The 25,002-nt window shown below is 45.7% G+C and overlaps 1 protein-coding gene across 2 annotated transcripts in view; it reads right to left on the bottom strand.

The window, feature by feature from the left end:
• Positions 1 to 25,002, bottom strand: part of dok4 (docking protein 4) — a 183,128-nt gene that overhangs the window by 107,000 nt on the left and 51,126 nt on the right. For both annotated transcript variants that reach the window (XM_072279085.1, XM_072279084.1), the window contains exons 6-7: positions 21,280 to 21,469; positions 18,490 to 18,628 (exon numbers count right to left, since the gene is read on the bottom strand). In XM_072279085.1, coding sequence (XP_072135186.1) covers positions 18,490 to 18,628; positions 21,280 to 21,469 — 329 coding nt within the window. The remainder of the gene's footprint in view (positions 1 to 18,489; positions 18,629 to 21,279; positions 21,470 to 25,002) is intronic.

Here is a 25,002-nt window from a genome sequence, read left to right as displayed (position 1 = left end):
ATTTTAGCCCTCACTATCCTTCTGCTATTGATAGAACTGTAGAAACCTTTTATTTTCACCTTACTTGCCAAAGCAAACTCATATCTTCTTTTATCTTTTCTAATCTCTTTCTTAAGATTCTTCTTACATTCCTTATATTCCTCAAGCACCTCATTTACTCCACACTTCCTATATTTATTGTAGATACCTCTCTTTTTCTGAACCAAGTTACCAATATTCCTTGAAAACCATGGCTCTCTCAAACTCTTAACCTTTCCATTCAACCTAACAGGAACATAAAGATTCTGTACCCTCAAATTTCACCTTTAAATGACCTCCATTTCTCTATTACATCCTTCCCATAAAACAAATTGTCCCAATCCACTCCTCTAAATCCTTTCGCATCTCCTCAAAGCCTTTCTCCAAACAAAAATCGCAACCCTGGGTCCAGACCTATCCTTCTCCATAATTATATTGAAACTAATGGCATTGTGATCACTGGACCCGAAGTGCTTCCCAACACATACCTCTGTCACCTGCCCTACTCATTCCCTAACAGGAGATCCAACACTGCCCCTTCTCTAGTTGGTACCTCTATGTATTGCTGCAAAAAACTATCCTGCACACATTTTACAAACTCCAAACCATCCAGCCCATTTACAGAATCGGCTTCCCAGTCTGTGTGTGGAATATTAAAATCTCCCACAATCACAACCTTGTGCTTACTACAAATATCTGCTATCTCCTTACAAATTTGCTCCTCCAATTCTCACTCACCATGAGGTGGCCTATAATACACCCCTATAAGCGTTACTACACCTTTCCCATTCCTCAATTCCACCCAAATAGCCTCCCTAGACGAGCCCTCTAATCTATCCTGCCAAAGCACCGCTGTAACATTTTCTCTGACAAGCAATGCAACACCTCCCCCTCTTGCCCCTCTGATTCTATCACACCTGAAGCAACGAAATCCAGGAATATTTAGTTGCCAATCACACCCCTCCTGCAACCACGTTTCACTAATGGCTACAACATCATATTTCCAGGTATCAATCCATGCTCTAAGCACATCCACCTTTCTTACAATGCTCCTAGCATTAAAATAGATGCATTTAAGAAACTCTCCACCTCTTACTCTCTGTTTATCCCCAAATTTATTATTTTTTTCTTCCCTCTTCCTTACATCTTCGGTCTGAGCACTCCCCTTCTCTGTCACCTGCCTATCCTCCCTCACACACTGTCTACTAGCTTTCTCTATTTGTGAACTAACCTCCTCTCTCCTAGTCCCTTCAATATGATTCCCACCCCCCAACCATTCTAGTTTAAAATCTCCCCAGCAGCCTTCACAAATCTCCCTGTCAGGATATGGGTCCCCCTAGGATTCAAGTGCAACCTATCTTTTTTGTACAGGTCACACCTGCCCTAAAAGAGGTCCCAATGATCCAGAAACTTGAATCCCTGCCCCCTGATCCAATCCCTCAGCCACGCATTTATCCTCCACCTCATTGCATTCCTACTCTCACTATCACGTGGCACAGGCAGTAATCCCGAGATTACTACCTTTGCGGTCCTTCTTCTCAACTCCCTTCCTAACTCCCTATATTCTCCTTTCAGGACCTCTTCCCGTTTCTTACCTATGTCTGTACCTAGCTGTAGTGCTCTGTAACACTGTGACTTCTGTGACATGAAAGTTGGTAGAGCTGTAGATAGCAAAGAAGGACGCTTAATCTACTCAGGGACATGTCATGTTATTATATTAGGAGCACTGATGTACAGAGAAATCTTGTCTGGGGCATGTCGATAGCTCCTTTGAAATGGTGACATGGATGGATAGGGTAGGCATTTGACATGCAGGTCCAAGCACTGAGTATAAGAGCTGTGGATCATATTGCCTCTGTACGAAACATTGGTCAGGTTGTTTTTGGAGTATTGTGTATAGTTCTGTGGTAGAAGTAGAATGCAGAAGAGATTTACCAGGATATTGTGTGGAATCGAGGGCTGTAGTTTTAACAACTGATTTGATCAGCTATATTTATTCTCACTGGAACAAAAGATGCTGAGCAATGACCTTACAGAGGTTTGTAGAATGATGAGGAGCATAGATAGGACAAATCACCACATCTTTTTCCCATTCCAACCTCACTCCTTCCGAACGATCTGCTCTCCACTCCCTCCGCACCAATCCTAACCTTACTATAAAACCCACCGATAAGGGGGGGTGCTATTGTAGTCTGGTGTACTGACCTCTACCTTGCCGAGGCACAGCGACAACTCGCGGATACCTCCTCTTATTTACCCCTCAATCATGACCCCACTAAAGAGCACCAGGCCATTGTCTCCCACACCATCACCAACCTTATCAGCTCTGGGGATCTCCCATACTGCCACCAACCTTATAGTACCCACACCCCGCACTTCCCGTTTCTACCTCCTACCCAAGATCCACAAACCTGCCTGTCCTGGCAGACCTATTGTCTCAGCTTGCTCCTGCCCCACCGAACTCGTTTCTGCATACCTCGACACGGTTTTATCCCCCCTTGTTCAATCCCTTCCTACCTATGTTCGTGACACTTCTCACGCTCTTAAACTTTTTGATGATTTTAAGTTCCCTGGGCCCCACCGCTTTATTTTCACCATGGATGTCCAGTTCCTATATACTTCCATCCCCCATCAGGAAGGTCTCAAAGCTCTACACTTCTTTTTGGATTCCAGACCAAATCAGTTCCCCTCTACCACCACTCTGCTCCATCTAGCAGAATTAGTCCTTACTCTTAATAATTTCTCCTTTGGCTCCTCTCACTACCTCTAAACTAAAGGTGTAGCCATGGGTACCCATATGGGTCCCAGTTATGCCTGCCTTTCTGTTGGCTTTGTGGAACAGTCCATGTTTCAAGCTTATACTGGTATCTGTCCCCCACTTTTCCTTCGCTACATCAATGACCGCATTGGCGCTGCTTCCTGCACACATGCTGACTGCGTTGACTTCATTAACTTTGCCTCCAACTTTCACCCTGCCCTCAAATATCCCTGGTCCATTTCCGACACCTCCCTCCCTTTTCTTGATCTTTCTGTCTCTATCTCTGGAGACAGCTTATCTACTGATGTCTACTATAAGCCTATTGACTCTCACAGCTACCTGGACTATTTCTCTTCCCACCCTATCTCTTGCAAAAATACCATCCCCTTCTCGCAATTCTTCCGTCTCCGCCGCATCTGCTCTCAGGATGAGGCTTTTCATTCCAGGACGAGGGAGATGTCCTCCTTTTTTAAAGAAAGGGGCTTCCCTTCCTCCACCATCAACTCTGCTCTCAAACGCATCTCTCCCATTTCACACACATCTGCTCTCACCCCATCCTTCCACCACCCCACTAGGGATAGGGTTCCCCTTGTCCTCACCTACCACCCCACCAGCCTCCGGGTCCAACATATAATTCTCCATAACTTCCGCCACCTCCAATGGGATCCCACCACCAAGCACTTCTTTCCCTCCCCCCCCCCCCACTTTCCGCAGGGATCGCTCCCTATGCAACTCCCTTGTCCATTCGTCGACTGTACCTCTTCCTATAGATGCTGCCTGGCCTGCTGCGTTCCCCCAGCATTTTGTGTGTGTTGCTAGGACAAATAGACAGTAGGGCAGTGAGTCTAGAACTAGGCCCAGATTTAAATTCAGAGGGAGGAATTTAAAGGGGAACTTCGGGAAAAGTTTCTCAAGCAGAGTGTAATGGTTATCTGGAATGAGTTGCCAAAGTAGGTGTGAGAGCAGAAGGTACGATAAAAAATAAGACTTGCACAACATTTGGACTGGTACTGGGATACGTAGGGTAGAATGAGAGGTGAAAGGATATGGGTTAAGGATTAAGCCAGGTTAAAGGATATGGGAGCAGTGTAGATCAGTCAGCATGGAAGGCGGGGGGGGGGGGCGGGGGGGAGCCTGTTTTGCGCTACTCTACGACTCATTGACTGTGAAAACAAGGATGTAATGTTGAAACTTTATGACGCACTTGTAAGACCTCACTTGCAGTATTGTGAGCAGTTTTGGGCCTCCTGTCTTAGAAGGGAAGTGCTGAAACTAGAGAGGGTTCTGAGGAGGTTCACAAAAATGATTCTAGGATTGACTGGCTTGACAAATGAAGAGATTTGATGGATCTGGGCCTGTATTCACTAGAATTCAGAAGAATGAGGAGTGACTTCATTGAGACCTGTTGAACGGTGAGAGGCCTTGATGGAGAGGATGTGGAGAGGATGTTTCCTATGATGGGAGAGTCTGCCAGAGGACACTGCCTCAGAATAGAGGAGCACCCTTTTAGAATGGAGATGAGGAAGATTTCTTGAGCCAGAGAGTGGTGAATCTGTGGAATTCTTTGCCACAGGCAGCTGTGGAGGCCAAGTTTTTTTAAGGTATATTTAAGGTTGGTAGATTCTTGATTGGTCAAGGCATGAAGGGTTACAGGGAGAAAGCAGGAGATTGGAGCTAAGAGAAAAATTGGATCGCAGTAACAAAATGCTAGAGCAGACTTTATGGATCAAATGGCCTAATTTTGCTCTCATGTCTTATGGTCTTATAGAAATGAGAGAGGAAATGAAGTTTGGGTCCAATCTATTGACTTTTTGAGGAGAAAATGAGGATTGCTGGAGGATTATAGTTTTGGTGTTACACTGCAGGAGGATGTGGTTGTACTGGGGAGAGTGCAGAGTAGAATAACTAGTGTGTTGCTGGGATTTGAGAACTTTAGTTAAGGGATAGACTTGATAGGCTGGCTTATTTTCCTTGGAGTGAAGGAATCTGAGGAGGTGACATGAGAGGCGTAGACAGGTAGATAGTTTGAATTATTTTTCCCACAGTAGGGGTATCAACAACAAGGGAGTATAGTTTTAAGGTAAGAGGAAAGAGTTTTAAAGTTGTTTTTTTTAATCCATACACAGGGGATCATATCAGGAACACATTGCCAGAGAAGGTTAGATATAATACTATGTTTAAAAGACAACTAAACTGACAAGGTGAAGAATGATGTGGGCCTAATGTGGATAAATGTGATTAGCATGGATGGGTGAGAGGTCTGACATAGATGCAATGGTGTAAAAGCCATTTTCTGTGCTGTACAGCTTGATGTGGCCTTTGTGGTCTTTAACATAGCCTTTGACAAGATCATAACTGACAAAATCAGTAAAAGCCAATTGGATCTAAGTGACTGAATGGATTCTGAACTGAGTTAGAGATAAGGGGTAAAGAGAATTGCTTTACTGAGCACTACTGTAACTGCTGAGGACCAAGGACCAACTGGTGTTTGCCTCACCACTATTTCTGGGTGCTCATTCCAAACACACAACACCCTTTACGTGGAAGTGCTGTTCTTGATATCCCTTCTAAATCTCTCAACTCCGATCAGAAACCCATGTCCTCTTGTTTTTTAGTATCCCGTCCCTGGGAAAAAGACTATGTGCTTTCACCCTGCCTGTGCCCCTCATGATCTTATCAGGTCACCCCTCAATCTCCAACATTCCAGGGGTTAAAGTCCTAGTCCAACCCCTTCTTGTAACTCAGCCCCCCACCAAGTCCAAGCAATATCCTGATAAATATTTTCTGCATCCTCTCTAGTTTAATAACATCTTTCCTGTAACAGGGTGACCAAAGTTGGAGACAATACTACAAGTGCAGCCTCAGCAATAACTTATAGCAATTCTTATAGTCAAAGGCCTGACTAAATGAGCAAATTCTGCACTTGCACTCCTAATTACCTCTGTTCCAAAACAGGGCTCTGTCAATTATCATAAGCCCTGCAGGGCTTTGATCCCTCCAAATGAGGTATTTCACATTTGTTTGGATTGAAATCCGAATTTACTAATCTGTTTTGGAACTACTTCTTTTCACGCTGAATGTGAAAAGAGTTTCAACTACGGCCAGTCAGTGAATGGGATTCATCACCAAGGGTGAATAAAAATAAGGGAGGGGCAGGTGGAGAGGCCATTGTGTGAGTGGGACTGTATTAAAGTGGGAAGGCTTTGCCTGTGGATCACCAGGCTTTGGTGAGATCAGGCTTGGGCGAGGTAAGTTTCTGGTAGGACTCTTCTTCTTTAGTCATCATTCTTAGTCTGTTAGGGCACAGTTAGAGCAGTCGGAATGATTCCTGGGGCAGTGTTGTGCCCTTTGTGTAAGATTTGGGAATTCTGGGAGATCTAGAGGCTCCAGATAACCATATCCACACCGTGTGCACCAAGCTGTAGATTCTCAGAGAACATGTTAGGAACTGGAGTTCACAAACAAGAGAAAATCTACAGAGGCTGGAAATCCAAGCAACCTACACAAAATGCTGGAGGAACTCAGCGGGCTAGGCAGCATCTATGGAAGAGAGCAAACAGTGGACGTTTTGGGCCGGGACCCTTCATCTGAACTGGGAAAAAAAAACGAGAAGTCAGAGTAAGAAGGTGGGGCAGGGGAAGAAGAAATACAAGGTAGGAGGTGATAAGTTAAACTGGGTATGGGGGGGGGGGTTGAAGTAAAGAGCTGGGAAGTTGATTGGTGAAAGAGATAAAGAACTGGAGAAGGGGGAATCTGATAGGAGAGAACAGAAGTCCATGGAAGAACGGGAAGGGGGAGGAGCACCGGAGGGAGGTGACAGGCAGGGAAGGAGATAAGGTGAGAGAGGAAAATGGGAATAATGGGGGAGGGGGGCATTACCAGAAGTTCGAATAATCAATGTTCATACCATCAAGCTGAAGGCTACTCAGACAGAATATAAGGTTGCTCCTCCAACCTGAGTGTGGCCTCATCATGGCAGTAGAGGAGGCCATGGACTGACATGTTGGAATGGGAATGGCAAGTGGAATTAAAATGGGGGCCACTGGGAGATCTCGCTTTTACTGGCAGAGCGTAGGTGCTTGGCGAATTGGCCTCCCAATCTACATCGGGTCTCACCAATATACCGGGAGCACTGGATACAGCAACAGACTCCTAGGTGAAGGGGCCCTGAATGGTAGTGAGGGAGGAGAGGTGTAGGGGCAGGAATAGTACTTGTTCCACTTGCAAGGATAAGTACAGGAAGGACGAATGGACAAGGGAGTCGTGTAGAGAGCAATCTCTACAGAAAGCAGAAAGCGGGTGGGAGGGAAAAATGTGCTTGGTGGTAAGATCCCGTTGGAGGTGAAGAAAGTTATGGAGAAGTTATGTGCTGGATGCGGAGGCAGGTGGGGTAGTAGGTGAAGAGAAGAGGAACTCTATCCCTGGTGGAGTGACAGGAGGATGAGGTGAGGGCAGACGTGCGCAAAATGAAAGCGATTCGGTTGAGGGCAGTGTTGATGGCGGAGGAAAGAAAGCTCACCATCCCTTACTTTGAAGAAGAAGGACATCTCCTTAGTTCTAGAATGAAAAGCCTCATCCTGAGAGCAGATGCAGTGGTGATGGAGGAATCAAGAGAAAGGAGTGGCAGTTTTACAAGGTACAGGGTGGGAAAAGGTATTGTCCAGGTAGCTGTGAGAGCCAATGGGTTTATTAAAGACATCAGTAGATAAGCTGCCTCGAGAGACAGAGATAGTGAGATGGAGAAAGGGGAGAAGGTGCCCGAAATGACCAGGAAAATTTGAGGGCAGGGTGAAGTTGAGGTGAACCTGATGATGTCGACGAGCTCCTCGCGGGTGCTGGAAGCAGCACCAGTGCAGTTTTCAATGTACGTAGGAAAAGTTGGGGAGTGATACCAGTGTAGACCTGGAACATAGATCGTTCCACGTAGCGGACAAAAAGGCGGGCATAGCTGGAATCCATGTAAGTACACATGGCCAGCGTCGACTGTTTTCATAGACACTGTTTGGCCTGCTGAGTTCCTGTGACATTTTGCATGTTTTGCAAGGAACTGGAGCTGCAGCTCGGTCTCAGTTGGCTCATAAGGGAAATTTTGGAGGTGATAGATACGACCTATAGGGAAGCACTCACCCCTAATTTGCAGGAGGTGGGTAACTGAATGACTGTCAGGAAAAGAAAGAGAAATGGGCAGACGGTACAGAGCACCCCGTGTCCATTCCCCTCAACCATATATGTTGAGAGAGATGACTCATCGGGAGAACCACAAGAGTAGGGAGGTGAGGAGGACTACAGTGGTGATAGGAGATTCCATAGTTAGAGGAACAGAGGTGAGATTCTGTGGATGTGATAGAGACACCTGGATGGTACGCTGCGTCTCAGGTGCTGGGGTCATGGATGTCTGAAATGGGGTCCGCGGCATTCAGAGAGGAGAGTCAGCAGCCAGCAGTCTTGCTGTGTATTGGCAACAATGACGTAAGTAGGAAAGGTGAACAGGGTCCTGAAGAAAGATTCTAGGAAGCTAGGCAGAAAGCTGAAAATCAAGAGCATCAGGGTGGCAATCTCTGGGTTGCTGCCTGTGGCATGTGCCAGTGAGGGTAGGAATAGGAGCATTTGGCAGATGAAGGTGTGGCTGAGGAACTGGTGCAGTGGGATCCCTTCTGGGGAAGGTACAACACATACAGAAGGGATAGGTTACACCTGAACCCGACAGGGATCAATAGCCTTGTGGGCACGTTTGCTAGAGCTGTTGGAGAGGGTTTAAACTAATTTGGCAGGGGGCTGAGGATTGGGCAGTTGATTTACAGACAGTAGCAGCGTGTAGTGAGACTGCTAGCAAGGATAGGCTGACGGTTGGGGGAATCACGTTCAATGGGATGAGTTGCAATGAAAAGGGGAATAACTTTGAAAAAGGTGATGAATACTGGACTGAAGATGTTACATTTGAATGCATGCAGTATATGGAATAAGGCAGATTAACTTGTAGCACAGCTAGAGATTGGCAGGTATGATCTGTGGGCATCACTGAGTCGTGGCTGGAAGAAGATTATAGCTGGGAACTTAATGTTCAAGGATACACATTATATCGAAAGGACAGGCAGGTAGGTTGAGGGTGTGGGGTGGCTCTGTTGGTAAAAAAGATATTTAATCTTTAAAGAGGTGACATAGGATCAAAAGATGTAGAATACTTGTGGATAGACCTAAGAAAATGCAATGATAAAAAGACCCTGTTGGGAGTTGTATGCAAGCCTCTGAACAGTAGGAAAAATGTGGGCTATAATTCCACCAGGAGGCAGAAAAGGCATGTCAAAAGGACTATGTTATGATAGTCACGAGGTATTTCAATATGCAGGTAGATTGGGAAAATCAGGTTGGTGCTGGATCCTTGGGGGGGGGGCGGAATTTGTAGAACGCCTAGAAGATGGCTTTTTAGAGCAGCTCATGGTTGAACCCACGAGGCAATCTGCAATTCTGGATTGGGTGTTGTGCCACGAACCAGAATTGATTAGGGAGCTTAAACTAAAGGAACCTTAGGGAGCAGTGATCGTGATATGACAAAATTTATCCTGCAATCTGAGTAGGAGAAGCTAAAGTCAGATGTATCAGTATTACAGTGAAGTAAAGGAAATTACATATTGGGCACGTGGCCAAGTGGTTAAGGCATTCAAGCAACAAACATCAAAGTTGCTGGTGAACGCAGCAGGCCAGGCAGCATCTCTAGGAAGAGGTACAGTCGACATTTCAGGCCGAGACCCTTCGTCAGTACTAACTGAAAGAAGAGCTAGTAAGAGATTTGAAAGTGGGAGGGGGAGTGGGAGATCCGAAATGATAGGAGAAGAGAGGAGAGGGAGGGATGGAGCCAAGAGCTGGACAGGTGATTGGCAAAAGGGATGTGAGAGGATCATGGGACAGGAGGCCCAGGGAGAAGTAAAAGGGGGAGGGGGGGAAAACCCAGAGGATGGGCAAGGGGTATAGTGAGAGGGACAGAGGGAGAAAAAGGAGAGAGAGAAAAAGAATGTGTGTATATAAATAAATAACAGATGGGGTACGAGGGGGAGGTGGGGCATTAGCGGAAGTTAGAGAAGTCAATGTTTATGCCATCAGGTTGGAGGCTACCCAGACGGAATATAAGGTGTTGTTCCTCCAACCTGAGTGTGGCTTCATCTTTACAGTAGAGGAGGCCGTGGATAGACATGTCAGAATGGGAATGGGATGTGGAATTAAAATGTGTGGCCACTGGGAGATCCTGCTTTCTCTGATGGACAGAGCGTAGGTGTTCAGCGAAACGATCTCCCAGTCTGCGCCGGGTCTCACCAATATATAGAAGGCCACATCGGGAGCACGGGACGCAGTATATCACCCCAGCCGACTCACAGGTGAAGTGTCGTCTCACCTGGAAGGACTGTCTGGGGCCCTGAATGGTGGTAAGGGAGGAAGTGTAAGGGCATGTGTAGCACTTGTTCCGCTTACAAGGATAAGTGCCAGGAAGGAGATCAGTGGGAAGGGATGGGGGGGGACGAATGGTCAAGTGAGTCGCGTAGGGAGTGATCCCTGCGGAAAGTGGGGGGGGGGGGGGGAGGAAAAGATAGAACATAGAACATAGAATAGAGCAGCACAGTACAGGCCCTTCGGCCCACAATGTTGTGTCGACCCTCAAAACCTGCCTCCCATATAAGCCCCCACCTTAAATTCCTCCATATACCTGTCTAGTAGTCTCTTAAACTTCACGAGCGTATCTGCCTCCACCACTGACTCAGGCAGTGCATTCCATGCACCAACCACTCTCTGAGTAAAAAACCTTCCTCTAATATCCCCCTTGAACTTCCCACCCCTTACCTTAAAGCCATGTCCTCTTGTATTGAGCAGTGGTGCCCTGGGGAAGAGGCGCTGGCTATCCACTCTATCTATTCCTCTTATTATCTTGTACACCTCTATCAGGTCTCCTCTCATCATCCTTCTCTCCAAAGAGTAAAGTCCTAGCTCCCTTAATCTCTGATCATAATGCATACTTTCTAAACCAGGCAGCATCCTGGTAAACCTCCTCTGTACCCTTTCCAATACTTCCACATCCTTCCTATAGTGAGGCAACCAGAAATGGACACAGTACTCCAAGTGTGGCCTAACCAGAGTTTTATAGAGCTTCATCTTTACATCGCGACTCTTAAACTCAATCCTTCGAATATGAAAGCTAACACCCCATAAGCTTTCTTAACTACCCTATCCACCTGTGAGGCAGCTTTCAGGGATCTGTGGACATGTACCCCCAGATCCCTCTGCTCCTCCACACTACCAAGTATTCTGCCATTTACTTTGTACTCTGCCTTGGAGTTTATCCTTCCAAAGTGTACCACTTCACACTTCTCCGGGTTGAACTCCATCTGCCACTTCTCAGCCCACTTCTGCATCCTATCAATGTCTCTCTGCAATCTTTGACAATCCTCTACACTATCTACAACACCACCAACCTTTGTGTCGTCTGCAAACTTGCCAACCCACCCTTCTACCCCCACATCCAGGTCGTTAATAAAAATCACGAAAAGTAGAGGTCCCAGAACAGATCCTTGTGGGACACCACTAGTCACAATCCTCCAATCTGAATGTACTCCCTCCACCACCACCCTCTGCCTTCTGCAGGCAAGCCAATTCTGAATCCACCTGGCCAAACCTCCCTGTATCCCATGCCTTCTGACTTTCTGAATAAGCCTACCGTGTGGCACCTTGTCAAATGCCTTACTAAAATCCATATAGATCACATCCACTGCATTACCCTCATCTATATGCCTGGTCACCTCCTCAAAGAACTCTATCAGGCTTGTTAGACACGATCTGCCCTTCACAAAGCCATGATTCTCTAAATGCCCAGAGATCCTATCTCTAAGAATCTTTTCCAACAGCTTTCCCACCACAGACGTAAGGCTCACTGGTCTATAATTACCCGGACTATCCCTACTACCTTTTTTGAACAAGGGGACAACATTCGCCTCCCTCCAATCCTCCGGTACCATTCCCGTGGACAACAAGGACATAAAGATCCTAGCCAGAGGCTCAGCAATCTCTTCCCTCACCTCATGGAGCAGCCTGGGGAATATTCCGTCAGGCCCCAGGGACTTATCCGTCCTAATGTATTTTCACAACTCCAACACCTCCTCTCCCTTAATATCAACATGCTCCAGAACTTCAACCTCACTCATATTGTCCTCACCATCAAGTTCCCTCTCACTGGTGAATACCGAAGGGATGTATTCATCGAGGACCTCGCTCACTTCCACAGCCTCCAGGCACATCTTCCCACCTTTATCTCTAATCAGTCCTACCTTCACTCCTTCTTTTCTTCACATAATTGAAGAATGCCTTGGGGTTTTCCTTTACTCTACTCACCAAGGCCTTCTCCTGCCCCCTTCTTGCTCTTCTCAGCCCCTTCTTAAGCTTCTTTCTTGCTTCCCTATATTCCTCAATAGACCCATCTGATCCTTGCTTCCTCAACCTCATGTATGCTGCCTTCTTCCACCTGACTAGATTTTCCACCTCACTTGTCACCCATGGTTCCTTCACCCTACCATTCTTTATCTTCCTCACTGGGACAAATTTATCCCTAACATCCCGCAAGAGATCTCTAACCATCGACCACACGTCCATAGTACATTTCCCTGCAAAGACATCACCCCAATTCAAAAGATGTCCTTAGTGGTGGGATCCCGTTGGAGGTGGCGGAAGTTACAGAGAGTAATATGTTGGACCCGGAGGCTGGTGGGGTGGTAGGTGAGGACCAGGGGAACCCTATTCTTAGTGCAGTGGCGGGAGGATGGAGTGAGAGTGAGAGCAGATGTGACGGAGGAATTGTGAGAAGGGGATGGCATTTTTGCAAGAGACAGAGTGAGAAGAGGAATAGTCCAGATACAGTAGCTGTGAGAGTCAGTAGGCTTCTCCCCCTCATACCCCATCCGTTATTTATTTATATACACACATTCATTTTCTCCCTCTGTCCCTCTGACTATACCCCTTGCCCATCCTCTGGGTTCCCCCCCCCCCGTCTTTCTCCCCGGACCTCCTGTCCCATGATCCTCTCGTATCCCCTTTGCCAAACACCTGTCCAGCTCTTGGCTCCATCCCTCCCTCTCCTGTCTTCTCCTATCATTTTGGATCTCCCCCTCCCCATCCCACTTTCAAATCTCTTACTCACTCTTCCTTCAGTTAGTCCTGACGAAGGGTCTCGGCCCGAACCGTTGACTGTACCTCTTCCTCGAGATGCTGCCTGGTCTGCTGCATTCACAAGCAACTTTTATGTGTGTTGCTTGAAATTCCAGCATCTGCAGATTTCCTAGTGTTTGCGTGGTTAAGGTGTTGCTCTAGTTACCTCAAGGTCGCTAGTTCGAGCCTCAGCTGTGGCAGCGTGTTTGTGTCCTTGAGCAAGGCACTTAACCACACATTGCTCTAGTGTCTGTGTGAGGAGTGGCACCCCACACAGACTTCCAATCTGTGCCTTGTAGGGCATGAAAATGCCCGACGCAGGCCTCTCATAGTCTGAGTCGATGTTCCACCTCCCCAAAGGGAATTACAGAGGCATGAGTGAGGAGCTGGTCAAAGTTGATTGGAAGGGGACACTAACAGGGATGATGGCAGAGCAGCAATGGCTGGAATTTCTGGGAACGATTCAGATGGTGCAAGATGGATACATCCCAAAAGCAGGATGATGCAACCATGGAAGGCAAGGGAAATTAAAGTCAAAGGGAAGGCATATAATAGAGTAAAAATTAGTGGAAAGTTGGGAAACTGTTAAAAACCAACAGAAGGCAACTAAAAAGTCATAAAGGTGGAATATGAAGATAAGCTAGACAACAACATTAATGATGATATCAAAAGTTTCTTCAGATGTATAAAGAGTAAAAGAAAAGAGAGAGTAGATATCAGAGCGCTGGAAAATGATGCTGGAGAGGTAGTGATGGGCACAAGGACATAGTGGACAAACTGACAATGCATCTTGTATCAGTCTTCACTGTGGAAGACACTAGCAGTTAGTATAACCGAAGTTTGAGGATGTCAGAGGGCAAAAGTGAGAGAAGTTGCCATTACTAGGAAAAAGGTGCTTGGGAAACTGGAAGGTCTGAAAGAGACAGCTGAAGAGATTGTGGAGGCATTAGTAATGATTTTCCAAGATTCAATAGATTACAGAGGACTGCAAAATTGTAAATGTCACTCCAATCTTCAAGAAGGGAGAGAGGCAGAAGGAAGGACATTACAGGCCAGTTAGTCTGACCTCAGTGGTTGAGAAGAAGTTGGAATCAATTGTTAAGGATGTAGTTTTGGGGTACTTGCACGCACATTATAAAAAAAAGGACAATGTCAGCATGGTTTCCTTAAGGGAAAATCTTGCCTGACGAATCTGTTGGAATTCTTTCAAGAAATAACCAGCAAGACAAAGGAGAATCAGTGTATGTTCTGTACAGTGCTTGGATTTTAAGAAGGCCTTTGACAGGGTGCCACACATGAGGCTGCTTAACAGGTTATGAGGCCATAGTGCTATGAGAAAGATACTTGCATGGATAGAGCGTTGGCTGATGAGCAGAAAGCAAAGAATGGGAATAAAGGGAGTCTTTTCCAGTTCACTCCCAGTGAGTATTAGTTTTTCACAGGGTCTGCATTGGGATTGCTTATTTTTACATCATATGTTTTAGTATTGATGACGGAGTTGGTGGCTTTGTGGCCAGGGTTGCAGACAATTCGAAGATAGGTGGAGGGGCAGATTGCTTTTGAGGAAGCAAGGAGGCTGGAGGAGGACTTAGATAGATTAGAAGAATGGGCCAAGAAGTGGCAGATGGAATATAGTGTCAGGAAATGTACGGCCATGCACTTTGGTAGAAGATTTAAAAGTTTCAACTATTTTCTAATGGAGAAAAAATTTTCAAAAATCTGAGGTGCAAAGGGACTTGGGAGTCCTACTGTAGGATTCCTTAAAGGTTAATTTGCTGGTTGAGTCAGTGGTGTGGAAGACAAATGCAATGTTTGCATTAATTTCAAGAGCACCAGAATATAAAAGGATGTAATGTTGAGGGTTTATAAGGCACTAGTGAGGCCTCCCTTGGGGTACTTTGAACAGGTTTGGGCCCTTTATCTTAGAAAGGATGTGCTAACATTGGAGAGTGTTCTGAGGAGATTCATGAGCATGATTCCAGGATTGAAAGGCATGTCATATGAAAAGCATTTGATGGCTCTGGACCTATAGTCATTGGAATTGAGAAGAATGAGGGGGAAACCTCGTCAAAGCCTATCAAATGTTGAAAGGCCTTGATAGAATGGATGTGGAGAGGATGTTTCCTATGGAGGGGGAGTCCAAGACCAGAGGACTCAGCTTCAGAATACAGGGACATCCATTTAGAACTAAGAAGAGGAGGAATTTCTGTAGCCAGAGAATCTGTGGAATTCGTTGCCCCAGGTAGCTGTGGAGTCCAAGTCAGTGAGTACATTTAAGGCTGAGGTTGGTTAATCAGGACATGAAGGGCAATGGGGAGAAGGCAGGAGATTAGGGCTAAGAGGGAAATGGATCAGCCGTGATGAAATGGTGGAGAAGACTTGATGGTCCAAATGGCCTAACTCTGCTCCCATATACTATCTAATGGTCTTACCTCAATGCTTTGGATGGTATTGTGGCCAAGTTTGTGCATGATACGAAGATATAATCTACAAGGAGAGCTGCCACAAGAAAGCAGCATCATGGTTCCTTACCATCCAGGCCATGCTCTCTTCTTGCTATTGCCATCGGGAAGGAGGTACAACAGTCTTAGTTCCCACACCACCAGGTTCAGGAACAGTTATTATCCTTCAACCCGTAAGCTGCTGAATCAGTGTGGATAACTTCACTCACCTCAGCACCGAGTTGATTCCACAAGTTAGGTACAACTCACTGTCAAGGGCTTGACAACACAGGGTCTCAGTATTATTTATTTATTTCTGTTTATTATTATTATTGTTGTTGTACTTTTTTGCTTTGCACATTGGTTATTTCAAAGTTCAAAGTAAATTTATTATCAAAGTACATAAATGTCATCATGTACAACCCTGAGAGTCATTTTGTTGTGCGAATACTCAATAAGCCCAACAACCATAATATAATCAGTGAAAGACCACCCCAGCCTTTGTGTGCAGTTCTTTGTGATTTACTGTGAATGCCCACAAGGAAATGAATCTCAGGGTAGTACAATGTGACATGATAAATTTACTTTAAAGATTGAACTAGATTAAAAATTTTGAAGAGGTAACAATGCATTGTTGTTGATATAACCCAGGTGGGCTTCAGTGAGGCTGTTGACAAGGCCTACATGGGAAACTTATCCAAAAAATCAAACTTTGGTGTTCAAATCCTCAGAAACCTAATGCAATGGCAGAGGGAAATGGGGTGAAGAAGAAGACAAACAGATAATTGACTTCATTGATGCATAGAACATGTGGAGCAGGCAGATTGTAGTGGAGTTTTATAAAGGATCAGTTGGGCCACTGCTGGACTCCAGTCACCACACAGCACAATAATGTGCTGTGCCAATCACCAGCTATTGCCTGGGATGGAATATTTTAGCTAAAGGGCCTGATCTCTGCTCCCTGGAACACAGCAGACTGAGGATGGAGAGGATGGGGGAGTTGACAGAGTTGTACCAAGCAATGAGAGGTTCAGAGAGGGTAGATAGTGAGAAACTTCTCCATAACAGAGGTGTCTGAGACTAGAGGGCAAAAATGTACGGCAAAAGGAAGAGGGAAGATGAGAGGATGATTGTGATAGGAACAAGTTCTTAGGTCCCCAAGAATTTGGAAATGGGAAGATCAGGGCTCTCAGTATGAAGGCCAAGAGTCTGTCTCCTTGTTGTATCATTCAATTACTCAAAAAGAGTGGAAAGGCTGAGATAACCTCCAATTTTATTGATCCATCACAGAAAGCGTCATATCTGGATGCATCCTGACTTGGTATGGCAATTGCTCTGACCATAACCTCAACAAACTACGGAGTTGTGAGCACACCTCAGCACATCCCAGAAACCAGCTTCCCCACCATGGGCCTTGTCTGTACTCACAGTGCCTCAGTAAGGCAGACAGTATCATCAAAGAACCTCACGCACCCCTGTGAGAACTCGTACCTGCAGGCTGAAGACAGCTGGTACTCCATCTGTTTTAAGACTATTGAATGGTTCCTTTGCACTACCTCAATGCCAGGGATGGTAATGGGAACAAGCTCCTACTCCCTATTAAACACTCCCAATGGTATGCACCTCAAACGGCCTCTGACAACCAAGTCCTGCTCCAGGCCTTCATGTGTGGCTTATCCACTAAGCTTGGCAGAACTATTTCTACTGACAGTAGAAGGGGCAAAGGCGGGTTACTGGTGTCTTAAAACTAGTCACTTCAGGCAGATGGGGCTCATCAACTGTGGTTGGCAGCTCATCTAGGAGAAGAATGCCTCTGATCTCAAACCTTTGCTGCCTTGCAGCTATACCCACTCATGGGGAAGGCTTCGGGAGTAAAGTCCGGGGGAAAAAACCCAGAACTGGATCCCTAAGGCAGTCCTACATTGAGTTCAACGCTGACTGGCAACAGCTGCAACACGCCTGGTACCAAACCGTACCGGTCTCTGTCGTTCCTTTGGGTTCATCAGATGCGTGGAGAGTCGGAGCTTGCTACACGAGCAACAGCTTGCTCTCCGTATCGTCCTGCCCAGACTCGTGTACCTAGACAGCTGGGACGCAAGATCCATGGTCAACTCTGACTGACGGACGTCCTCACTCCTCACCTCAGTGCACTGACTTGTGGAAATAATCTGTATGGATCGCATGCAAAACAATGTTTTTCACTGTACTTCAAGACATGCCACAATAATGAACTAACTTACCAGTCATCCAGTGACATGGTACTGGGGAAGGGGTAATGGAGGTAAGGTTACAAGGAGTGGAGGTAGAGAGAGAATATGGAGGAGACCAGATCTCCTCAGTGTGTGAGTCAAAGACCAGGGGACACGGATAGGAAGAAACAGAGGAATTAGATGGGGGCTGAGGAGAAGGAATTTCTTGCCGATGGTCTGGGACTCAATGCCTGAGGCAGAGATACCACGCGGAGCTGCGCTTGTGCAGGTGGGACAGCTGGGCTCGGAGAGTCCACCGACTGGTGAAGGAGGGGCTTGGGCCCATATGTGTTTGCCTCAGAATGTGGAAGGTCAGAGATTGGAGTGGGGGAGAAGAAAGATAGAGGTAGCAAGAAAAGAGGGGAGAGAAAGGGGAAGATTGGGGAGAGAGGGATGAGGGAAGTGATTGTGGACTTCAGAAAGGGGAAGTTGAGGGAACACACACAAGCCCTTATCAGCAGTGGAAAGGATGAGCAGTTTCATGTTCCTGGGTGTAAACATCTCTGAAGTTCTATCCTGGGTCCAACATACTGATGTAATTGCAAAGAAGGTACAACAAGGGCTATATTTCATTAGGAGTTGAGGGGGCTTTGTATGTCAAGAGAAAAGACTCTTGCAAATTTCTACATTTGTACCATGGAGAACATTGTTACTGTAATTTATAGTTTTTTATTATTATATATTGCTATATACTGCTGCCACAAAACAACAAACTTCATGGCATGTATCAGTGATATTAAACATGATTCTGATTCTGAGAGGGAGCTGAAAGTCGGTACGGGGGGAGAGGGGGTAGGGGGTCAGGACTTCTCTGCAGTGCTTACACAGCACGGATACTCACTCTGAAGCTGTTCTCCACCTCCATCAAGCTGTGTTTGTGTCGCTCGGCAATGGACAGAGTGGCAGCGTGAACCCGCTGGTAAATCTCCTCCCCCTCTCGGGTCTGGAAAGTGAACACCCCCTCACCGGTGTCACACAGCCTGTTGACACAGTGGCACACGTCAACTTTATTGGCTGGGGAGGGATAGCAATAGTAGGGAGAGGGGTGAGGGTGGGGGAATGGGATAGCAAAAGAGAAGGGGGGAAAGGAGTGGATGGGTAAGGGGCAAGGGGAAGGACGGTGAGGTGGGAGATGGGGAAAAGTGGAGGGAGAGAAGGGAGAGGGAATGTGCTTTTATTTTGGCAATCACGCTCAGAAACAAACAGCTTACCCAAACTCACTCTTTAGTTCCACCCTTGTCTCTACAGCCACATCCCTGTCCTCTCCAGCCTTCGTAACCCAACACCTCCCTCCCCAAACCATCTGCCTCACTCCTGTTGTGCATTTCATTTTTGAGCAATATTGTAAATATATTGTCTGATTAAACATTTTTACTTAGTATTAATTTTGGGTTATATGTAAAAGTAAGTAAATGGCATATGTCATTATACTACCATGTCATAAGTATGTACCTCACTAAATTAAAAACTAAATGTACTCAAATTTATCCCTGGGCTGCTGTGTTTTTCTTTTTGTTAGTTTATGGAGTTACAAAACATAACGTAGAGGGCAAGACACAATTACAAGATTGAATTCAAGAAGATAACTTAATTATGGAGATGCTGATGGATTGTTCCATTTATGCTTGGAAAAGGAAATCTTTGAAAATTTTACAAAAGGGGACACTGCTCTTCACATATTCTCCCTAATGCAAATCGAGGGTCTCCCTACTACAGCGGAGATGATCCAAAGGGAAACCAGAAAAGACCCCACACTGTCTCAAGTCCACATGACAACACAAGATGGCTGCAATGAGCAGCAGGAATTCCAGGTATGGCTCAAAATGAAGGCATTGTCTTGAAGTTTTGTCTGGTAACCTGGGATATGTCAGCAGGTTGAGGGGCTTGTCATACACTATTCAAGATGTCAGTATGTCCAGAAGATGCCAAGAGCAATGACTCTTCATCCATTGGAGTGTCCTGCACTGCACTGGCAGAGGGTTCATGTGGATTTTACTGGACCATTCATGAGAATAAATTTCTTGTTGTAGTGGCTACAGCTACAACAGCCTCCACTACAGCCTCACACACAGTTGACGTTTTGAGAACCCCCTTCTCAAGGACAGGTGTTCCAGTACACTTAGTCAGTAACAATGGACAACGGTTTGTATGGAACAGTTTCAGTCATTCATGAAAATGAATGGAATAAGACATATCACATCTGCACCGTACCACCCTGCTACAAGTGGCTTGGCAGTAGTTTTGCCCAGAGTCTAAAGAATGTACTGCGAGCAATTTCAGCAAAGTAGACTACACTGAATCAGAAGCTAACTAATTTCCTCCTTGCATATCACAATGTAGTACACTCCACCGCCAACAGCTCTCCCGCTGTGCTGCTGCTGGGTTGTAACTTGTGCTCATGCTTGAACCTGCTCAAACTCAGTCTCAGGAGGAGTATGCAGGAGAAATAGCTGACACAAATTGAATGGTCCTCAAAGAAGGATATTCAAAGTTTCACTCCTGGACAAGCAGTCCTGGCGAGAGACTACAGAGGTGATCAAAAGTGTGCACTAGGAAAGATTAAGGACAGAGCTGGACCCCTCTACTACACAGTGAAGATTGCATCTGATGTCATCTGACAACAACACATCAATCAGGAGAGGAGAGCCGAGTCAATTGGGGGGTCAGTATTGTAGCGTGGATGAAATTACCAGAGAGACAGAGTCACTGGTAGATACAAAGCAACTTCTTTATTCGACACAACAAAGTACAGCAGGCATCATACGGACAGAAACGCTTTCGGTAGGAAGGTCTGCTAGCCCAATGTGGGCTCAATATTTACTTTGTATATGCTAAACACAAAGGCAATCGCTACTTAAAAATTTATAGACAATGCTTCCTTTTGAAGCTACATAGAAAACATCACACCTCCTAACTTCATCGTTTTCTTCCGACGCCAACATGTCTGGGTTGATATCCACAGCCTTTAGGAATGCAAGTTAAATCCACAATACATTTATTTGGCATTTTACATGCTAACATAGAAGACAATTAATATTTATAAAGTATAGATAATATTGTCTTCGAAACTACAGCATCTGGTATTCACACCTTTTTAGGAAATGCAGTGAACTCAATCCACAGTACTTTCTCAAATAGAAGTCTGGTGGCCAAAGTCATTTAAGTGTAAATGAATCATCTACCCAAAAACTCACTCTAACAGTCAGAACCATTTTCAGTCCCAGAGTCAACTCTTACGACCATCATGGAGGAGGTCCAGAACCTGAGATTGTTGCACATTAACAAGTATCTTCTGCCAAGCAGAGTTGAAGTTTATAGGTAAGCATTGAGGAGTGTTGTGCATTTAATATCTGAGTGATATTGTAACTATTTAATTTGATTAAGCATTATTTGTTTGTTTAAATAATTCATTATGGGTTACGTGTAGAAATATTTGAATGGCATACATCAATAGGCCACCGCATCATAAGTGCCTCAATAAAAGTAAAAACTAAAAGTACATGAGTTTATCCCCAGCCTCCCATGTTTTCCCTTTGATTAGTTTATTGAGTTATGAAACATAACACTCCCCAGTACACCCACCCTCACACCCAAATGTTTTCCCACCGATATTCCTCCCCAGGGAACTCACCGTCCGGTCTCAAAGGTGAAGCGTGTGGGGTCACGGCCGTATCTACGTAGGGACGTGAGGGGCCAGGACAGCAGCTTGTTGCGGGTGTTGTGGATGTCCCAGAGGTAGATGTTGTCACTGGTGATCTGCATCATGCACTCGCCATATATGTCTAGGCTGGGGCAGGGCAGCAGGTACACGTTGAACCGTTCTGTGGGCACAAGACACAATGAGCGGACATATACTCTAGAGTGTGTGGATACTACAGAGAGAGTGCAGAGGAGACTTACAAGGATGCTGACTGGATTGGGGAGCATGCCTCATGAGAATAGGTTGAGTGAACTTGGCCTTCTCTCCTTAGAGTGTTGGAGGACAAGAGGTGACCTGATAGAGTTGTATAAGATGATGAGAGGCATTGATCGTGTGGATAGCCAGAGGCTTTTTCCCAGGGCTGAAATGGCTAACACGTGGAGGCGTGGTTTTCAGGTGCTTGGAAGTAGGTACTGAGGGGATGTCAGAGGTAAGTTTTTCACACAGAGAGTGGTGGGTGTGTGGAATGCACTGCCAGCTACAGTAATAGAGGCGAATTTAAAAGGGTCTTTGAAGAGACTCTTAGATAGGTACATGGAGCTTAGAAAAATAGAGGGCTATGCGGTAGGGAAAGTCTAGGCAGTTTCTAGAGTAGGTTTCATGGTCAGCACAACATTGCGGGTCGAAGGGCCTGTAATGTGCTGTAGACTTCTATATTTCTATGAGAACAGATGTAGAGTGGGGCACAATTAGTGCTGGGTCACGCACAGGCAGGGAGGATCCCATAAGTTCAAAGTTCAAAGTAAATTAGCTATCAAAGTACATGTATCTCACCATACACAACCCTGAGATTCATTTTGTTGGGGACATTCACAAGAATTCCAGTAACCATAACAGAATTAATGAAAGACTGCACCAACTAGGTGTAGAACCAGTCTGCAGAAGGCAATCGACTGTCCAAATACAAACAGACAGAAATAATAATAAATAAGCAATAAATATTGAGAACAAGAGATGAAAAGTCCTTTAAAGTAAGTCCATATGCTGTGGGAACATTTCAGTCATGTGACAAGTGAAATTAGAAAACCATAGAAACCATAGAAACTACAGCACAGAAACAGGCCTTTTGGTCCTTCTTGGCTGTGCTGAACCATTTTCTGCCTAGTCCCACTGACCTGCACACAGACCATATCCCTCCATACACCTCCCATCCATGTATCTGTCCAATTTATTCTTAAATGTTAAAAAAGAACCTGCATTTACCACCTCGTCTGGCAGCTCATTCCATACTCCCACCACTCTGTGTGTGAAGAAGCCCCCCCTAATGTTCCCTTTAAACTTTTCCCCCCTCACCCTTAACCCATGTCCTCTGGTTTATTTCCCCCCTTGCCCCAGTGGAAAATGCCTGCTTGCATTCACTCTATCTATACCCATCATAATTTTATATACCTCTATCAAATCTCCCCTCATTCTTCTACGCTCCAGGGAATAAAGTCCTAACCTACTCAACCTTTCTCTGTAACTGAGTTTCTCAAGTCCCGGCAACATCCTTGTAAACCTTCTCTGCACTCTTTCAACCTTATTTATATCCTTCCTGTAATTTGGTGACCAAAACTGAACACAATACTCCAGATTCGGCCTCACCAATGCCTTATACAACCTCATCATAACATTCCAGCTCTTAGACTCAATTCTTTGATTAATAAAGGCCAATGTACCAAAAGCTCTCTTTACGACCCTATCTACCTGTGACGCCACTTTTAGGGAATTTTGTATCTGTATTCCTAGATCCTTCTGTTCCACTGCACTCCTCAGTGACTTACCATTTACCCTGTATGTTCTACCTTGGTTTGTCCTTCCACCCACTTCGACTCTGCTTCCCACTCCCATTCAGATATGTCCATACATGGCCTCCTCTACTGCCATGATGAGGCTAAACTCGGGTTGGAGGAGCAACACCTCATATACCGTCTAGGTAGTCTCCAGCCCCTTGGTATGAACATAGAATTCCCCAACTTCTGGTAATTCCCTCACCCTCCCTTCCCCCATCCCTATGTCACTCTGCCCCCTCCCCCAGCTGCCTATCACCTCCCTCATGGTTCCACCTCCTTCTACTACCCATTGTGTTTTCCCCTGTTCCTTCTTCACCTTTCCTGCCTACCCCCTCCCTGCCTCCCCTTTCCCACCCCTTTATCTTTCCCCTTACTGGTTTTTCACCTGGAACCTACCAGCCTTCTCCTTCCCACCCTCCCCCCACCTTCTTTATAGGGCCTCTGCCACTTCCCTCTACAGTCCTGACGAAGGGTTCCAGCCCGAAATGTTGTCTGATTGTTTCCACGGATGCTGCCTGACCTGCTGAGTTCCTCCAGCGTGTTGTGAGTGTTGCTGTCTTCTTACTGACGGCAGCAGCAAGAAGAGAGCCAGAGCTGGGTGGTGGGGTCCCTGATGATGCAACAATGCTCCAGGTAGATGTGCCCAGTGGTGCTGAGGGATTTACGCATGATGGACTGAGCCGTATCCATGACTTTCTGTAGCATTTTCCTTTCAAGGGCATTGGTGTTTCCATACCAGACCGTGATGCAGCCAGTCAATATACTCCCTACTATACTTCTATTGGTTTAGAAGTTTGCAAAGTTTTAGGTGTTGTGCCAAATCTTTGCAAACTCCTAAAGCAGTAGAGGTTCTACTGTGCTTTCTCTGTAACTACATGTAAGTGCTGGGCCCAGGTCAGGTCCTCCAAAGTGATAACACCGATGAATTTAAAGATGCTAACTCTCTCCACTTTTCATCCCCCAATGAGGAATGGCACATGAACCTTTGGTTTCCTCCTCCTGAAGTCAACAATCAACTCTTTGGTCTAGCTGACAATGAGTAAGAGGTTGTTGTTATATGGACAACTCAGCCAGCCAGATTTGTAACCTCCATCCTGTATGCTCATTCATCACCACCCTTGATTTGACCTATGACATTGGTGTCATCAGCAAACTTAAATATGCAACTAGAGCTGTGCTTAGCCACACAGTCATAAGTGTAAAGCAAGAAGAGCAGGGGGCTAAGCACACAGCCTTGTGGTGTACCTTTGCTGATGCATTTATGGAGATGCTATCGCCAATTTGAACTGACTGGGATCTGCAAGTGAGGAAATGGAGGATACAATTGTACAAGGAGGCCAAAGTTTTGAAGCTTATTGATTTATTTTGAGGGCGATAGTATTGAATGCTGAGCTGTAGTTGAGAAGGTCCTTATGTATATTTAAGGTAGAGGTTGATAGATTCTTGACTGGTCAGGCATGAAGGGATATGGGAAAAAGGCAGGAGACTAGGTCGCAGATAAAACTGGATCAGCCATGGTGAAATGGTGGAGCAGACTCGATGGGTCAAATGGCCTAATTCTGCTCCTGTATATTATGGTCTTTGTTGTCCTAATCTCCGGAGTCTTGCTGCTTAGCCTCTACCTATATGTAGATAGCAGGACAGCTGAGTGATCAGAATTCCCGAAAAGTGGTCCGGGCATGGAATGGTAGACGTTCCTTATCTTAGTACAGCAGTGATTTACTGTGTTGGGGACCTCTGGTGTAACAGGTTAAATGCTGATGGTAATTGGGCAGGGATTTCTTCAGTGAAGTCTGACTGAAATTCCTGAAACGTATCAGGATGTATTGTTTCGTGCTTGGTGTCAGCATCCCGCAGTATCTCAAAATACTTGATTATTGTC

This window comes from Mobula birostris, chromosome 15 (genome assembly GCF_030028105.1).
Source record: "Mobula birostris isolate sMobBir1 chromosome 15, sMobBir1.hap1, whole genome shotgun sequence".
NCBI lineage: Eukaryota > Metazoa > Chordata > Chondrichthyes > Myliobatiformes > Myliobatidae > Mobula > Mobula birostris.
Note: the sequence above shows the minus strand (reverse complement) of the source record. Positions and strands in the feature narration are given on the sequence as shown.